At 42.3% G+C, this 18,952-nt stretch overlaps 1 protein-coding gene across 3 annotated transcripts in view; it reads right to left on the bottom strand.

Moving 5' to 3' along the window:
* Positions 1-18,952, bottom strand: part of GCLC (glutamate-cysteine ligase catalytic subunit) — a 47,082-nt gene that overhangs the window by 17,863 nt on the left and 10,267 nt on the right. For 2 of the 3 annotated variants that reach the window (XM_021692009.1, XM_021692010.1), the window contains exons 2-6: positions 6,299-6,411; positions 5,312-5,494; positions 1,924-2,037; positions 310-368; positions 66-199 (exon numbers count right to left, since the gene is read on the bottom strand). In XM_021692009.1, coding sequence (XP_021547684.1) covers positions 66-199; positions 310-368; positions 1,924-2,037; positions 5,312-5,494; positions 6,299-6,411 — 603 coding nt within the window. The remainder of the gene's footprint in view (positions 1-65; positions 200-309; positions 369-1,923; positions 2,038-5,311; positions 5,495-6,298; positions 6,412-18,952) is intronic. The other variant, XM_044917395.1, reaches the window with a different exon arrangement.

The following is an 18,952-nucleotide window of genomic DNA, read 5'->3' as shown; positions in this document are numbered from 1 at the left end:
TAAAGAAAACTAGTAAGTAGAAATGGATGAGGGCACTCTGCCTCTCTGTGTATTTGAAACAATACCTGAAGACAGCAATTGCCCATCCCAAATCCCATGGCATCCATGTAAATATGATCAGGCTTAGAAGCCTTGGCTGCCTCCTCATCCTCAGGAAATGCTTCTATAAATGGAGAGGGTGTATTCTTGTCCTTAAATACTGTAGAATTAAATTAAAGGGGAAAAAAAAGGGGGACAAGGGTGAGATTCAAGATTTAAACAGCAATTCCCCAGGTGCCTCTCCCACCCCACCATCCGCTGTGGACTTACTTGGTACATTGATGACAACCTTTTCTCCTCTCCTGTGTCGGATATTTCTTGTTAGGGTACTGAAAGACAACCAAACGTCATAAATCGGCCTCCTAAGAACCACCATGTAAAAGAAGAATTTGATCATAAAGAAGTAAATAGAATGAAATCCTACCTCAAACTAATTCTCTGAGGCAATCCTATAGAATATTTATGTGGATCAAGATATTCTGAGGGAATTTTCTGTGAGAAGGCTTTGCATTAACACCACTTCCTCTGCCTCTTGCTCAAGAACGCCACTGTCTCCCCTGTTCAACCCCAGATACCCCAGCTTGCTGTAACTTCTCAAATCAAATTCAAGTGTCTGGGGTCTGCTGGTGGTCTGGTCTCACCATACGTTTCTAACGCACCCCATGTCTACTCCGAAGACTTCAAGCTTTAATACTTACTTTCCCTAGGCATCTCTGGAGCTCCAATACCTTGTTACTGTCCCTCCCAATTGGCAGTATTAATACCTATTCTCTAGACCCACAGTGTCTAATCCAGAAGCCACCAGGCACACTGTGGCTGCTGTGCACTTGAAATGGGGCTAGTCCTAATTAAAATATGCTCTGAGGATAATATACACAACAGATTTTGAAAACTTACTACAAAACACAAAAATAAGGTAAAATGTCTTATCAATAATTTAAAAATATTGACATATTGAAATAATTTTGGATAAAAACTAAATAACATAATAAAATTAAATTCATCTTTTTTATTTTCATGTGACTTAGAAAATTTAAAACATCTTAGGCTGACATGATTCTAGTGGACAGTGGTGATGCAGACTCAGCTTGCGGACCATCTCTTTCCCATGGTTGCCAGGATCCCCTCCATCAGAAGCATCCTCTCCTTTCTCTAAGGAGGGTCTCTGATGCATCTACCTTTTGGCATCCAGCATAATCTTATCTTTTCTTGCAGCTGAATCTATTTTCCCCTTGGGCACACTGACATTTGAAGTTGGAAACTCCATCTATAAATCTGTTCCATCAAAAGACTCTGCATGTTAACAGGTGTGCAGACCTGTCAAAGGAATCAACACTGGCAAGTCCCAAGGGCCCCACCTGCAGGTCAGGAGCCTAGTTTAGGACTATAGAGGAGATTCAAGGTACAAAGTAAGATCAGACTGTTGTGGGCCCTGAAGCCACTTTGAACCCAGGAATGAAACTACAAGCTACTAGAGCTAGAAGTTAATAGAAGGTAAAGAGGTTGTACATATCTTGCCTTGTCATGAAAGTATAGTAAGTGGAATGAGATCACAGAGAGGGGGAGAAAAGATAGGAATAACTAAGAAAACTTCCCCAAATAGGCGCTTATAAAACTAGGACTGAAAAAATCTGTACACTTAAGACGACAGTGGCTAAGCCAACGACTTTAAGATGACCTGTAAGATGGGCAAGTCGAGCTGTGCTCTAAAAAGCAAGGATCAAGCAGCCACATGTGTATAACCTGCTGGCTTCTCCGGTTCATTACAATAGGAGGCTGAGTTCAGTAAGTGCTCAGCAAGGATTCTGGGAAGGAGCGCCTTACTCTCAGCAGGCACGGGTAAGAGTGAGGAACATCTGTGTTTAAAGGCAGAGCCATACTCACCTGAAGCGGGGATGCTTGTTTATGGCTTCATCAGGAAAGAAGAGGGACTTGGAAGCTCCTCCTTCAACTGGACTTGGTTTGAACTCTGGCAGCGTGAACCCAGGACAGCCTAATCTACAACAAATTGAAGAACTAAGTAGGTAGGATTTGTTTTCAGAAGTTAATAACGTCTCACCATCACTGCACCTATTAAGAACCACCCACCCCCGTCTACTTTCCCCCCTACCAGGAGTCTAGCACATGAATGCTGTGTAAGTACCGTGCTTTACAAACACCCCCCTTGTACTTGGTCTTCCTCACCGACATCTTTGGTGATTACAGCCTATTACAGACTTTATCCATTCACTCGGGATCTCTAGAGTGCTTCTTCACGTCCTATCCATCTCTTCATTTAACAGAGAGCACCAACAGCACAGAAGTCCCTTGGCTAGGTCACGTCAATTGTCACAGGCTATGGGTTCCCCCTACACAGCGTCCGATGGTCTTCCTTTACCATCTCATCTCTCATCTGATTGTTTTTTGACCCCTGCACAGCCCCACTGCCCCCAACCTGTTGATAAGCCTTGTTCAAATATCAAAGGGCTCTCCTGCTTTTTGCCTCTACAGATCACCTCATGAGTCCCTCAGGATTAGGTAGTGTCTCTACAGGTGTCCCCATCCGCCTCCAAGATCTCCCTCTGATGTCTAAGACCCAACCCTATTCTCTTACTTGACCTAACCAAGAGCTTTAATTCCAACACAGAAAAAGGAACCTCTGTCTTTATCCCTAAAAGTAAAGTTCAAATTCCACATCCAGCTCTTCAAGTTAAGAATTTTAAGGTCATTGTTAAATGTGCTGTGAGACAGGACAAAGACTGACAAAGTTTGTGAATACAAAAGAAGGGAGGCTCTTGCCAGGGCTTTAGATCAGTGGTAGGAAACTCTGGGCTTAAGAGCCAAGACTACCCATGCCTTATGTTCAGCCCCTACCTTTTATAAAATAAAGCACCTGTTGGCTGCCCATATCCGCCCTGTGAACAACAATGGAATTTGCTGATCTTATCTGGAAAACCGTTTCCAGCTATAATGAAGGTTCCTGAGAATTCTTGCAGCTGTGTGTGCGTTATTTACTAGGAGCCTGCAAACTTAGGGAAAATCCTGTAAGAGTGGCAGACTTCAACCTTGAGGATTCCGAGGCAACCAGAATTAGACTGAATGGAGGGAGAATGAAAATGTGTTTGGCAGGACAGACAGTCAGAACTCTGATCCTCAGACTCCTACAGCACTGTTTTTCTTCCAGACTGGCACCATCCCACAAACCCTTCTGCAGCACTGGAAGGTTTCATGTCCACCCTGTCCAATACCAGTGTGGCCAATACATGTGCCTAGTGAGCACCTGAACTGAGCCTAGTGTGACTGAGAAACTAAAATTTCTATTTAAGTGTCATTAATTTAAATTTAAATATTCACTTGGGCACTGTTTTGGATTATAGCTCCACGATACAGAGTTTTGCCTCTTTACAGAGAAAAATCACACAGTTTACACTTAAGAAACCAAGTACTCCTCTCTCTCGATGCCAAAACAAAACTTTCCTTATCATTTACGACTGATAGAAGGTGAGGCTTCTCCAACTAAATAATTATTGTTCTTGTTTTGTTTACAAGTCCAAAAATACCCTCCCATCAAAAAATATAAGTTTTTAAAAAAATTAGATTTTTAGAATAAAACTTATTCCTCTGTCTCAGCGCTCCCTTTATAGTAACTCCTACTGCTTTTAGGATAGCAACCCAAATTCTCAGTTAACAGGATCTGGCCCACCAACTACCTGCCCAGCCTCCCCTTCCCTCTCAGCGTCCTGGCACCACCGGCCAGCCTTCTTCTGGTTCTCAAGAGGCTCCGTGCTCTCCCTATTCATTCTGGGACATTTGCCCACTCTGCTCACTCTCTCTAGGCTGTCCCTCCCCTCCCCATTCGTAGTAAAGTCGTACCAGGACTCTGGACATCACTCCAATCCTCTTCCCCACCTCACAGAGTCCACCTGACAACCACATCCCACTCTCTGCTCCACATATTTTCCTCCCAGCACTTCAACTTTATATTCCCTAGATCTGTGGCTATCTGATCACTCAGTCTCCGCAGAGGCAAAGACTGTGTGTCTCTTTGTATTCATGACTGCATCCCCACACTGCATGGCTCTGGCATGGAGCAGGCTCTCAAGTATCTGAGTGAAAGGCAGTCATGATTTTTTTTTTTTTTTACCTCCTCCTTAAAACACTAGGGGCAAAGGACTATGCCAACTCTCTTCCAAGCAAACCTGTCCACCCTCATCCAGCTGGGGCTTTTCTTCTGGCAGGAAGCAGGGAGTGGCCTGCCTAATGGAACAAAGCAATCACAGAAAATAAGAGATGTATCTCTAAATGTTTGACTTGCTTAAATAGGGTTTCAACCATTTAGATGTTACACTGAAGATTTTTAAAAAGAAAATCCCTTCCAAGACCAGTGGTAGGACTCCGAACGCCTGAGTTCATTATGGACATTTATCAGAAAAAAGAGGGAGGGTATAAAAATAGTTCTAAGTGTTTCAGTCTATGGATACCAATCCCCAAAGCTCTTTTGAACCCTGAGGAAGAAGCATACTTTGCCACAATCTGACAGCTAGCACAGGTAAGTCAGATTTATAATTTGGTAGAACTGCATTCCTATGCAGAGCTCCTATGTGTAACTGTACGATATTTATGTACCTCATTCTAGCTAAGAGCATAGCTTCACTATTTATGGTTTTTTAATATTTATTTTTAGCAACTTTCAGCCATAACTAGATTTGATGACAACCTGTAAATTTCCTTTTCAACACAAGACTCAAACATGGCCTAATGACCCCCCCTCGTTCACAGTTAGGATGTATCAGCAGTGGCCTGGGAGCACTGGGATGCCAGCCCTCCACCAGGTGACCATCCCACCGGCCACCAATACCAGCATCTGCCAGCAGGCAAACAGGCCCAAGGAAGCAACGGTGAGAGTCGAGTGAGAAGAGCACCTGATAATCATCAGACTCAGCCACTCCTTTCAGGGTCAGAACTGCTTGGCAGACGCGCCGCTCCCTCCACCTCGACCTGGGTTGGATGCCACCACGATGCTAGCACTCACGGTGGTCCTCACGGTCTTGCCCACTGAGGCCAGACGAATGCTCTCACCACAGTGCCCTGGGCCACCACCCACCTGCTGAAACTGGCACGCAAGTTTTGCCTGTGGCTCTAACATTACAGATTCTATCAAATGCAGCAATATAAAGTATGAACTGTCTGTAAAGTAGGAGAACTGTATGGTCAAATGCTTGGGTCATGATCTGTTCTTTTAGAACCTAAAGCTCTGAACGATCTGCTGGGGCATGTTCATTTAGGAACTAACCTGGGAAATGAAGTTATTGTGCAGAGAGCCTGGTTTTCTCCTAATAAAGAAGTCGCTTCCTTCCGACGTTTCCTCATGTTGTCTTCGACTGTGTTGAACTCGGACATTGTTCCTCCATACGGCTGTCCGGGTGTACCTTCAATCATGTAACTGCCATACTCTGGTCTCCACAGGGTAGGATGGCTACAGAGGAGGAAAAATTCCATTCCCTCATATTTTGCTGCCGTCTACTCAATTTTTAGAAGTTTTTAAAAAGTCACTTCCAAAAATGGAGACACCACTCCATATTAAATGAAGCTAAGAACTCCTTTACAGTTCCCAAAGGCTGGTCATTCTCCTGAGCTCTTCAACTAGGTGAGGGTTAGAAGTACAAATATCCAAAATATTTGTAAGTAACTGAAAACCACACACAGGCCACTCGCTCTTCAAGACAAGCTAGTCCACTTTGTGAGAAAGGGGAGGAGGCCATAAGGGCTCTTTCAGTTCACTGCTGGCCTCCAAACTCAAATGCTGCCTCCCGAAGTCGCCGGAGTAGGAAAATGGAACTGAAAAGTACATGCCCCTTCACCTTTTTGTCTACTTAGAGAAATATTAAAAAACATCCTACCAGCCAAATAAACTCAGTGTAAGTTTTATCTGGCACCATGGTTTGGGATCTCAGTAACACTCTGTCCATGGTTTTTTTTTTTTTTTTTAACATTTAGTAATAGTAAGCAGGCTTTATACTGTGTTGATAGTTCTAAGTGCTTAAATACATTAAGTATTTAAAATGTCAACACCCTACACAGGAGGTATTACTATCTCTACTTTACAGATGAAGAAACAGAGACATAGAGACATTAAGTAACTTGCTCAAGGTTACACCCATCTATGAAGTAGGGGAACCAGGCGATGCCATCCTGCCTCCTACATCTGAAGAACGATTCTACTTTAGTAGTTCTAGCAGGTTCAGAAACACTAAAGCAACCCTTTGGTTTATCAGCTTACTTTGGGTTTGTCCTTTCCCCCTTTTCTTGTAGAGTTTCAAGAACTTCCTCTCCGGACAGGACCAACCGGACTTTCTTATTTTCATGATCAAAAGACACCAACATGTATTCCACCTGTTGAAAGTAAAAGAAAGATTAACCTCCTTCCAGACTCGTGTTCAGGGTCATCTTCAGGAGAAGGCAGGGAGACGTGAAGGCTGGAAAGGACACAGTAACTTGAGACAGTCACATTTGCTTATGCTACATGGCACACAATGACTGTTCTTTTGCATAATAAGAAAAACTGGAGAAAGCGATCAGTCAATAGGGCCACTGTTTGAGAACCAGAACTTATTCCTTCATTACTTCTTTCTCCTGCTCTTAGTATCCCAAAGAAAAGTCAAGATACCCATTTTGACAGATTGTACTTCAAAAGAGAAGTATTTCAAAGCTAAAATTCTATAAATTGCAATTACAAAAAGAAACTGCATTTTTAAATTTATTTCCTTAAGTGGCTTACCAGAAGTTTACGAAAGTGGTTATCTGAGCAGATTATCATGGTAGATTATCCTCATTTACTGGCAGGTTATTAACTCCCATTGTAAGTCTCACTGTTGGAGAGTTAAATCATAATCATAAACCACCAGTATGGAGAAGTTATTTTAGGAGTTTCAACAATTTAATTTTGGTTTTTCAAGAGTAACTTAAGACAACTTCCCCACCCTGAAACCATATGCAATTTACAAGGCAAGGTGCACTAGTGCATTTATAACAATACCTGGTGGAATTCTGATAAAAATCAGGAGTTAAATACCAAAGTGAGACTTTTCTGGGCAGAGTACAAATAGAGCCTGCTTTTGTTTTCCCTGAAATCACATGCTTTTAATCATGATAGTTGGTGTAAACAGTGAAGACTATGAATCATGATTTATGGCTGAAATAAAACATTATCCATATGTAAGTGAAAAGGTATGGAATCAGACCATTCAGGCAAACACTTCAAAATACCCTTTGGACAAGATACTGGGACAGAGAAAAGAAAAGGTGATCAACTGGTGCCCCACGAAGCAGACCAGTCAGCAGAAATACTTTGTTTAGCTTATCATAAAAAAAAAAAAAGCAACAATACATCCAGTATCAACCTGACATTTCACATATAAATCCAGATTTCCAGCCTTAAAAACAAATACCCAGAAGCCCATTTCTACTGGGTGGGGTATGAGCTGCTCTCCTCTGAGGGGGCATGCTCTGGTCTGCGGTGGCCTATTCTTACTTATGTGTACCTGCCTGGTCTTGGATGGTGTTTCAGTTAGCCATCCATTACCACAGACACAGTCTGTGTTCAACAAGACAGTTTTGCACCTCAGCTAAGAAATGGAATTATAAAGGGGAAAAAATGTTAGTAACCATAGAAAATAGCCTGGCAGGTTTAAACAGTAAAAATTAAACTTTCAACTACCTTTTATTAGTTGTTGCTATGGACCGAATGTTTGTGTCCCACTCCCCCAAATTCGTATGTTGAAGCCTTTACTCCCCAATGGGATGGGATTAGTGTCCTTATTAGAAGAAATGAGAAAGATGATCTCTCTTGCCACCATGTGAAGACACAGCAAGAAGGCAGCTGTTTGTAAGCCAGGAAGAGGGCCCTCATCTGGAAATAAATCTCCCGCCACCTTTAACCTTGGACTTTCCAACCTACAGAACCATGAGAAATATGTCTGTTGTTTAAGCCACCTAACCTATGGTAAATGTTACAGTAGCCTGAACTAAGATAGCTGTCTTACTGATGAGTTTAAGTTCCTATTCTTGCTTTTCTATTAGAACTTTTTAGTTCAAGAAATAGGTAAGACTATTTGGTTTAGCTACATGAACGAGAAATGTGAAATTTGCACTTGTACAATCACTCAATGTCAAATGCCTGAAAACTGTGGGCTGCAGAATCCGGAATTGCTCCCAGATTTAAGTACAGATAGCTATCCAGGAGTCCTGGATCTGGATGGAGAAGCTAAGAGCTGATGGAACAAGAAACTTTGCTAAGTCTCAGGATGGATATATAAAAATATCCTAAGTGTTAGAAGCAAGTTTACTTTTAAATGAGCATAATGCAAAAGGGTATGCTGTGAATTTTCGTATGTGGATCCTAATCTCCAAATCCATCATTTGAAGTAGGCATGATCACCTATTTTACAAATGTGCAAAGATGCTCAGAGAGGCTGAATAAACTGCCCAAGTCCACAGTGTAAGGGCAGGGATGTGAACCTAGCCTGCCTGGCCTCAAAGCACAGCACACCTTGCTGCTAGGACTCTAAAGGATGCCAATCTTGGTTAGTAATGATAAGCTTTTAGAAAAACCGTTATAGGGGCGCCTGGGGGGGCTCAGTCAGTTAAGTGTCTGCTTTCAGCTCAGTTCATGATCCTGGGGTCCTGGGATCGAGCCCTGCATCAGGCTCCCTGGTAAGGAGGGAGACTGCTTCTCCCTCTCCTCCTGGCCTGTGCTCTCACGATCTGTTGCTATCTTTTTCTCAAACAAAAATCTTTAAAAAAGAATCGTTTTAAGCTATATGAGGCAGGGACATGATATAATAGTGGCTGAAAATCTCACAAATTGATTATGCTTTATTTTATGAAGTGGGCCTGACATCATAGAGACATTGCTGTTACAGTTATAGATTTCAACAGATGCCTTAGCCCAGCTCTGCCTCTCTGAGGAGGAATCTTCCTACTTCAGTACTTCCTCCTTTGATCACTGGCTCCAACATATCTGCACGGCATCATCAACTATCTGTATTCTCTTCTTAACCAGAGAGCATGTTTCCTGCAAGACAGATGAAGAGATACTTCCTAGCTTACTGGGGTTCCCATCATTTATCTATTATCAAAATGAGCAAGAATTTTTGTACCACTTATATAAGCTAAAGTGCAGTAACTCTTGTTGGTTTCCTAGTTTTGAAATAATTGAAATCCTTAGTTTTCAAAATCACTGAGACCATGAGTTTAAAGCATGGGAAGGGCAGAAGAACAAAAAGCTCAAACTCAGCCTGAGTTTTATTTTTTATTTTTTTTTAAAGATTTTATTTATTTATTTGAGAGAATGAGAGAGGGGAGGGTCAGAGGGAGAAGCAGACTCCCTGCTGAGCAGGGAGCCCGACATGGGACTCGATCCCAGGACTCCAGGATCATGACCTGAGCCGAAAGCAGTCGCTTAACCAACTGAGCCACCCAGGCGCCCCTCAGCCTGAGTTTTAAATATCAGCCAAACGGATGACATTTAAAATGCTTACAAACCAAACTCTCCTTAATTAAAAAATAACCATCCATGATATCATTAAGCAAATGAAACAGAAACACATCAGAATATTTACCCAAGGAGACAAAAAACAAACGTGCTTACTTTTGGATAAAATGAAAGTTCAGTTGGAAGCCTTAAGAACTCCCTAAACATTTTTCCAACTCAAATTTAAGGTGCTCGGAAGTAACCACCCCCCGCCTCCCCAGTCGCTTTGATTTTCTGCCTCAGTGCTCAGGATGGTTCTTTCAGCTCTTGGCTTTTTTGTTATCTTTTTAAACTCTTCCCCCACCCACTTCAATACATTTATGTTTATTTCTAATTCTAGATCACACAAACATCAAATGATTAACTTGATCTTTCCTAACAGCCAAACTAGAGCCAAAATGGAGTTTGGTTCAGTGAGCTAGCTGTTGAGTGATAATAAAATGACACATTAAGGCAATGCTTTCCCCATGTAGAATACCTAATGTCACAGGATTTTATATCTGGATTTTGTCCCCATCTTAAACTTCCTTTTTGCATCCAAAGGATGAGAGAAAAAGATATAATCAAAGAGAAAATAACAGAAGGGACATAGAGGCCCTTCTGAACACAACAGATTCCAAGGATCAAACATACCTGCTTCCTAACTTCAAATAGCATGCGGGCTGTGTAATCAGAGTACACTGAACACATACCCAAACCCGAAGGCATTATAAGTGGTCTGCAGAGTGACTAATTCAAATTTGTGTAATCAATATAGTATTTCGAAGTAGCAAAAATAGCCCCTGGGCTCTCTATTCCCGGTTAAATGTAACTTAGGGACACTGCTATGTGGTACTCGTCATTTATCTTTTTAAATGGGGGGAGAACAGACACAATCAAAATAACTTACCACTAGGTGAGACACTCATTTTAAAATGTGCACTTTTTCTACAAATGAAAATTAAAATTAAAATTTAGATTTCATTGCTAAAAAGGCTAAATTTTATCCCACTAGGGTAAAAAGCCACTAATATCTTGGAGCTGCTGAATCAAAGACAAAGGCCCATTCAAAAGACTATTATGTAGGCTACGTATTATAGAGTGTTGCTAGGAATGACCTGAACACAATAACCCACTAGTCATTCAGTGCAGGTTTACACAAGCATGAGGTGCTTTATGTTCATCCAAAAGTAGGCCAACAGAAGTAAAGAATCTTAACTGAGGGTGATGTAAGTACTCAGGACAATGCTGGACGTATAGTAGACAGTGAAACACTTGTGGCATCAGAGTTCAAGATAACAAGAGTAACCGTTAATATCAAAATATTAATTTTTTTAGGATTCATGTTGTCTTTAAATGGCATTTACCACTAATTTAAATTTCCTTTGAAAAAAAAAATTTTTTTTTATACTCTGCCATGAAGGTAAGGATTTCAAGGAGCTTATGAAAGTAGGAAGTAGAAAATTACTACTCCCTGGAGGTAAAAATGGTGTTTCATTAGGAAAGCAATCTAGGTTCTGTAAGGCTCAGAAGCAGTTAGAGGCAGTTCCCTGTGTTAGGGAGGTTCTACTTTGAGAAATTCTTTTGTCTCCAGCCATCCTACCGAAACTCAAAATTTGGGGTTCAGGGCCAGCTGCTCTACTCCACTGTTGGTGGTTGTCTTGATGCCTGCTGGAACTACCTGTCGCTTCTCAGAGACCCTGTTTTCTCTTTACACTAACTCCAAAGCAAGCCCACAGCCACTTTGAGGGTTAAGGATCCAGTTAGAGTTCATGACCGATCAGCACCCAAACCCATGATCTTGCTGTCTGCTCCCACCCCTCTGTCCTTTTACCCACTCAACCAGGCCCAGTATTAGGTAGGTGTTGGCAATACGGTGAAGAATCAGGCAGGTGTGGCTCTGTTCTCAAGCTTCCACTGTGGTTCTCAAGCCACAGCCAGTAACACAACAGAGCCAAACGATCTTGGGAGAGTGCTCGGGATGACCAAGTAGAACTGTGCATATGCAGTAGAACTGATCCAATCTAGGGGATCAGAAGGCTTCTTGGAGGAAAGGGACTGGCCAGACGAAGGAGAGGGTCTACTGATGTTTCAACAACCTCCCAGAAGATTCCCATGCTCTCCCAGCCACCATTCTGACTGCAGCACAATCACAGGTCTGGCTGGTCAGAGATGCAGATAAACTGGGTCCACCCCATAGAGATCACGCCACAACAGTCCTTCTCTAGATTAGAAGCAGTTTTAAAGCTCGCAGCCATGCCTTCTGTCCAGAAGACTGTTTTCTCACATGGCAAAATACAAATGACCATTATTTTTGGGCACACTCAACCATCCAGTTGGATGGCATCCTTTTCCATACCTAGCAAGATACACAAACTTAGAGCACCCAAAGAGGTGCTAGCTGCAGTGATGCTTATTTTTAAACACCTGTACTTAAATAGGGAAGACCTGCATGACGAGACCAAAAGAAGAGCTGTGCTTCAAATAGAGACTCAACTTGAGTAAGAAATTCTAATACGGATGTAATGAAATTTGATGTGGCTCAATGTGATTGAAGGTGGACTCCCAGGTGAGACACATCTAACAGCACTGCAAATACCAAAACCACTGTTTTATGCGGTTATGTCTGAACACTTTGGGGGGACTAGTAACCATAAGGTAGAATCTGTAACACATGTGCTTTTGTGCAGCCTTGTTTACGGTGAGGTTTTAAACTGCTGATAGGTTATATTAAACTGCCCTATGGTCCCCAAAGAAATGCTTTAGTAGTTTAGTCTAAAGTCCTATCAAATTCTTAAATTACTGGATGTATTTTGACTTTCTCTCCTACTATGAAATGTCATTTCGTACCACAGAATTACACAGGGTGTACTCTAGGGAAGTTTACACTTTAGGAAACCAAAATAAATGTGGCCTCACCCTGACCTGGTCTTCTGCTGGCATCCTAGATTAGGACTTCAGCTTACAGAGTACGCTGCTTTTTATTTATAATATGTTAATCTCAATTTTAACAATACATAACCATCAGTGAATTTCCTGTATGATTCAGTGAAGTAACTTCCTTGAATCATTATCTTGGCCCACACAGAGAAAAATTTTTCACATGCCAAGATTAGTAACACGAAGAAGCCTAAGTGAAAAAATTGAAGACTGTAAAAGAGGGAAAGAAGAGGCGCCCAGGTGGCTCAGTTGGTTAAGCTGTCTGCCTTTGGCTCAGGTCAGGGTCCTGGGATGGAGCTCCGTGTCGGGCTCCCTGCTCAGCGGGGAGCCTGCTTCTCCCTCTCCTCCCTGCTTCTGCTGTTTGTCTCTCTCTCAAATAAATAATAAAATCTTAACAAAAAAAAAAAAAAAAAAAAAGAAAAAAAAAATGGGAGTTGCCAGGGAAAGTAAGAGACATAATGACACCTTTCACTAAAGAAAAAACATCACATTGTCCATTCTAGTAGATAGTAGGCACATGTGGCTATTCAGATTTAGATTTAACTCAAATTAAAAATCCAGTTCCCAAGTTCCACTAGCGACATAGGGCTAGTGGCTACCCTACTGAGTAGAGCAAATATTTCTATTACTGCAGAGTTGTGTTGGACCACACTGGACTAAAACCCAGAAGAAACCACAACCCTGGAATTGTACCTGGGCATGCTAATTCATGACATAGAAAATCCCTCAAAGTAGATCTGCTTTCATGTGCTGTTAGTAGCATGAGACATTTATTTTCTGGGCCTCTGACTTGACGTCTATTTTTTTTTTTTTTTTTTTTTTTAACCATACCACCACACTTCAGGCATGTATCAGTTTTAATTTTCTGATGGTTATAAAGACCATGTTAAGGGACTTAAGGGACACCTGGGTGGCTCAAGTCAGTTAAGCGTCTGCCTTCGGCTCACGTCATGATCCCAGGGTCCTGGGATTGAGCCCCACATAGGGCTCCCTGCTCGGCGGGGAGCCTGCTTCTCCCTCTCCCTCTGCCTGCCACTCTGCCTTCTTGTGCGAATAAATAAAATCTTAAAAAAAAAAAAAAGAAAAGAAAAAAAAAGACCATGTTAAAGGCATTCCTACCTTCTTTCTAGTCAAATCTAGCACAACCTAACCAGTCTTCTCACACAAATTAACCTCACAAAAGGTAGTTCCATCAAGTAAAGTTACCAATGGTGATGCTTCCTGTGGCTACCAACTTAACACAGGCACTCAGCAGTTAAAACAACCTAAACCTAAACCAGAAGACAATTCCTCCTGAAGAAACACTATTGTAAATATAGTTTTCATTTATCTCAAAACATCTGTACTTTAGACCTACAGCTTCTGGGTTCTAAGGACAAATGAATTCCTTGGCTCTTTCCTGTGAACATATTCCTCTGCTAGAATCCTGGTCACTGCGTGGCTAAGAAGAAAGGAGGTAACCTGGTCCCCATCCAGATAGAGGCTGCTTTGGATCGACTGCTCTGCAGTGCTCAGTGTTGCGGGGTGTGCATCACGAACCTCTGAGGTGGCTCCTACCAGGTGTAGGCGAGCTTAGGGCTTTAGCAGGGGGCACGCTGGTGCTGGAGAGACTACCCACTCTCCATGGTGGTACCCAGCTCTGCCTGAACGCACTCCTAGAGCTGGGCAAGAAAACAAGCACATTCCTTTAAGGTATAAGTTAGGTTGGCCTAAATTCAAGGACTGCCCGAGAAATAGAAATTTGGAGTTTTAGTTTTTAGAGCTAGTGGTAGACTAACCCACCAAAGGGGTTTAAAAAAAAAAAAAAAAAAAAGTGCTTTCTAAAGAGACTGAGAACCAATGCTAAAACAGAGAAATTCCACCTCCAAAGTGACTGCTGTGCCCAGAGAGGCTCACCTATGCCCCCAGTGACAGGGCAGGGGGAGGGGGGGGCAGGGATTGAACACCTCCAAGTTTAATGCTATATTCCACCGTCACAAGAATCGAGCTCAGACACTCTTTTGTACTCATATCTCATAAAGGCAGCATCAGGGCTCCCCCTCAGGAACACCACCTGGATGTTTGGGCATATCCCACTGAGAGTTATTCTAACCTTAGGTTGGGATGTGGAAGATGGAGACTCCTGTTCACGTGAACTCCTTTCCTGCCCTATTTGAAATTCATGTGAAAGAGGTAAGTCGAAGCGCCTGATTCTGGCCCACTACCTGCTGCCCTGGGCTGAGGCTGGCACGGGCTGCATAACTATCGAGTGAGGTCAGCCCGATGTTCATATAAAGGGCTCCACCGCCAGCAGAAGATTAGCTGGGAGGCTGCAGTCACGTGACTAAACCCGTTAGCATTTGTCCTGCAGACCGAGAAATTTACCAAGCATATTCAGAATTATAATTTTGAAAGGATGGGGCATTTCCCGAGAAGGGAATCACTGGCCATCTGGTAACGAAAAATACTGAAGCATCTGTGGCTCTAAGACATTTATATTTTCACTCAAACAAAAAGTCTACTTCCTTTATCACCACCAGCCCTTCTTCTTTTTCTTTTTCTGCCCACCTTCAATCTCATCTTGGGTTGGAGCCCATGAAGACGGTCAGAGTGCTTTTCCTCCTGCTTATTTGGGAGCTGGTATATGGGGGCAGCAGGCTTTGGAGTCCTTCAGTTTCTGGGAAGGAGTATGTAAAAACTGCGTGTAAACTGCCCGAAGCAGGAGTAAGTACACAGCACCACTCAGATGCTAGTGGCTATTGTTTTCTAGCTCGTGGGCGGGTAAGTTTATTGAGACAGAATAGAGGTGTTTTCCAAACATCGGTTACAACCCTTGTAGTGAGCCAAAGTAGGCTGTAATCAACATTACACAAAACTCTTGAAATAGAGACTACCAGAATAGGTCACTCATGGGAAGGGAAGTACCATTTCACCAAAATATTTCATTTGGCATTTGTTTCAGGTACTATAGGACTCAGCCAAAAGTGAAAGCTGGTAGTGTGGACCACCACCTAATTCTGCAGTCAAGTAGTCCTGGGTTCCTGCACCAAGCAGATCCCGTCATTCCCCTCTTTGAAACTTTCAAGCAGCCCACACTGAGCAAAAAACCCCACACCCCTCACCCAGAGCATTAGCGCCAGTCTTCTGGCTCTGCCTCCTTTGTTTCAAACTTCCCTCTTCCCCACCATGTTGGGGCCACACTTCTGTTTTTCCAACAACCAAGTCAGGGCCTCGACAGCACTTCTCTCTGCTTGAGAAGATTTCACCTCATCCCTTCAAACAGCTGGCTCCTGTGGATCTCAGATTAAGTGCTACCTTTTCAGAGAAACCTTTGCTGACCACCCGGCTCCCTCAGCACTAGGACCTCCTTCTTGTCCCCATCCCCAAGGGGGCACCACCCTGCTCAGAACAGTCTTAATTTTCCCTCTTTTCTTAGAAATATTACAATTACAGACATTTGGAATTTGTCTTAGACTCTGGGCCTTAGTTTCATCATTTGGAAAAATGGGGGGGGGGGGAATCCCTTCCAGCTTTAAAGCAATACAAGTATCCCCCTGCTTTTCAAAAATTTGAACCAAGCCATTTCGTTTGTATGACAGACCTACAATTAGCAAAGGTTTCCCCGTTATCGGAAAGCACAGTGTTCCTATAAAACCCTGCTTGTGTTCCCTCTCTTGCTGTGTCTCTGTCAAATAAATAATATCTTTAAAAGAAAAAAAAAAAAAACTTTCGTAAGGGGAATTGGTATAGAGAGAAGAGTGTTCCCTGTTTTCCAAAAGTTTGTGGTAGGCCACTTGCTTTTACAAAAGACCTGCATTAGCATGGTAACTGCTGCCCCCCCCCCCCCCCCAAAAGCAAAAATCCTCTTTGGATTTCTTTCGTTAGTGAAAAACATACTAATGTAGGTCTTTCATAAAAGCAAAGTACCATAATGCAAAATTTTCAGAAAGTGGGGGATAACTGTACCTGTTTTTGCTAAATGAAAGAAATCTGAAGGGTTTTTTTTTTTTTGCCTTTACAGAAAAAGGCAAAAATAACATCCTCTCAGCAAGCCCCTTTAGACACAATGGGCACCCCAAACATCGAGAATGTAGTCAAGTCCCTTCCTTGGGAACCACACCAAGCATGTCAGCCTAAAGTAGGCATAGTTCTGACCTTTGTCAGTGAGCATCTCGGCTTTATCTTGGTTTATTTTGTGCATCCATGAGCAAGATATGTCCTAAAGTATCAAAAAAAAAAATATCTAAGGTTATTTTTGGGGTCTGGGAACACTCAAAATTTTTTCCATACATATTAACAGTAATTGCTTCCTCTTTTTACACCATTTTGGGTTACAAAATGTTTCATAGGGATGCTCTACTTTTGGTTGGTGGGGGAAATCTGTATTTCTGTATTTCTATTAAGCTCTCCTAGAAATTCTTATATGATCATCCATTTTTCTTTCACTCTCAAATATGTTACTCAGTATGCACTGCCAGGAAGGTAATTTTATTCAAATGCATTGTCTTATTACCCAAAGCTTACCCCTTTTAAGCATATATCTCTTAAAAATGTTTATGTATATATCAGCGGAAGTCTTTCTAAAATTGATTACATCCTCTTCTGCTATCAATTGGAAGATCCTAAACACATTTTCATTTTTTATTAAGGCTTCAGACTTCATTTGCAATTTTATTTAACTAGAATCACAGCAGAGCAAGGTTCTTTGAGGTACAATGGGCTGCCACGTCTAGATGTGCTTTTCACAGCTGCTCTCTGAATCGATTGGTTTATAGTTCATCCTGGGTTGAGAAACCAGATGCCAAGCATTCAGGAATTGTGTATTAAGTGAGTGCTCTGGGTGAGGGCTTGAGACACTTTTAGGAGTAAAGTGCATAAACTTTATACTTAGAAGCCTTTTGTTTACTTCCTAGTCCTCTGAGTACTAAAGCCCCCAGGATCAGGACCGCTAGATATAATTTAATACAGCAGTGGCAGCCTCGGGGGGGCCAAGAAGAGAGGACTACCATGCTTAAGCACAGGCAGGGCTGTCTGAAAGCACGCTAGATAAAAAGGTAACTTCCAAGTACCCAACTTGTGTAAACATGTGAACATTTCCAGAAGGAAATGAAGGACACACTCCTAAATAACCTCTTCAGGTTTGTCTGAGGTTTAAAGTGCTCAGAGCATATCCTTTCAAACAAAAACTTTTCAAATGAAAAAAATGTTAACTTTCAGGGTTGCAGGTCACTGCTGCAACCCTGAACTCTTGAAAACACTTCAGACAAGTGCCAACCAGCTTTTAAAGGTACTTCCAGATCTCAACTCTCTCTCCAGAGCATTAAAATATGTGAAGCCCCGTGTACCCCAGCCCATGACCCCTGCAGGTAATCCACATGGGGCAGAGTCACAGCCTAGATTCTTACTAGCTTCCAGGAAAAGGGTCATGGAGTCTCTTGCCTAACAGTTTTGTTTTAACTCTGCTACATCAGCATCCAGGAGGAAAAAAAAAAAAAAGGAAAAAAAAAGCATTAACCAAATCCAAAGGACTAAATAAAGGACCTCGGGGGGAAGGGAGACAAGACCAGTGGATCTGTGTGAACATTTATGCAATGAGGAACATCTGGTTTGGGGTTCTTTTGTAATCCTGTTCTGGAAATAAGTTTAACTACCAAATCCCAAGTGGTCTGTCTGACCATGACAGACACAGAAAACTCAAGCATACAGAAATCTCTCCAAAGAGTGTCCAACAGAACTGTAGCCATATCAACTCTCCAAGGATATACCAATCCAGATAACCAAGGTTTCTGAATACCTATCAAGATATATCCAAAATGGGGGGCCTGGGTGGCTCAGTCGTTAAGTGTCTGCCTTCAACTCAGGTCATGATCCCAGGGTCCTGGGATCGAGCCCCGCATCGGGCTCCTTGCTCAGCGGGGAGCCTGCTTCTCCCTCTCTCACTCCCCCTGCTTGTGTTCCCTCTCTGTGTCTTTCTCTGTCAAATAAATAAAATCTTAAAAAAAAAAGATATATCTGAGATGAGCTCTTTTGGCTAGAAGTCTGAGGTTTAATCATGTTTCCCTAATGTCTTAAATAATGTCTGAGAAACCCAATCTTTAAGTGGAGACTCAGGGACATCATTCTAATATACTCAATCCATTACAATCATTTTCAATATGTTACAGAGACAACTTAACAGCCATGGAGGTACTACTTAAGTGATACCCAAACCCACATGCTATCCAATTCAACAAAAATAGGTCAATTCTGTTTCTTTCTAAAATTATAATCAAGATTTCAAGGACCCTACGAGCTGTGAAAACATCTACGGGCTTTGTGCCATTTGTTTTGGCCAGAAACCAACTTTTGCTTTTCTCCCAAATTCTTAATATGTTCCAGATAGGCTGTTGCCAAAGCCTCCAGTCCCTCCCCAACCAGCAAATCCAGTGGCTTCACTTCAGTTCCCATCCTTCCACAGCTCTTGAAAGCGTGCTCTTCTTCTTCCTGTACATGACAGGGCTACTA

Source organism: Neomonachus schauinslandi, chromosome 8 (genome assembly GCF_002201575.2).
Source record: "Neomonachus schauinslandi chromosome 8, ASM220157v2, whole genome shotgun sequence".
Classification (NCBI taxonomy): domain Eukaryota; kingdom Metazoa; phylum Chordata; class Mammalia; order Carnivora; family Phocidae; genus Neomonachus; species Neomonachus schauinslandi.
Note: the sequence above shows the minus strand (reverse complement) of the source record. Positions and strands in the feature narration are given on the sequence as shown.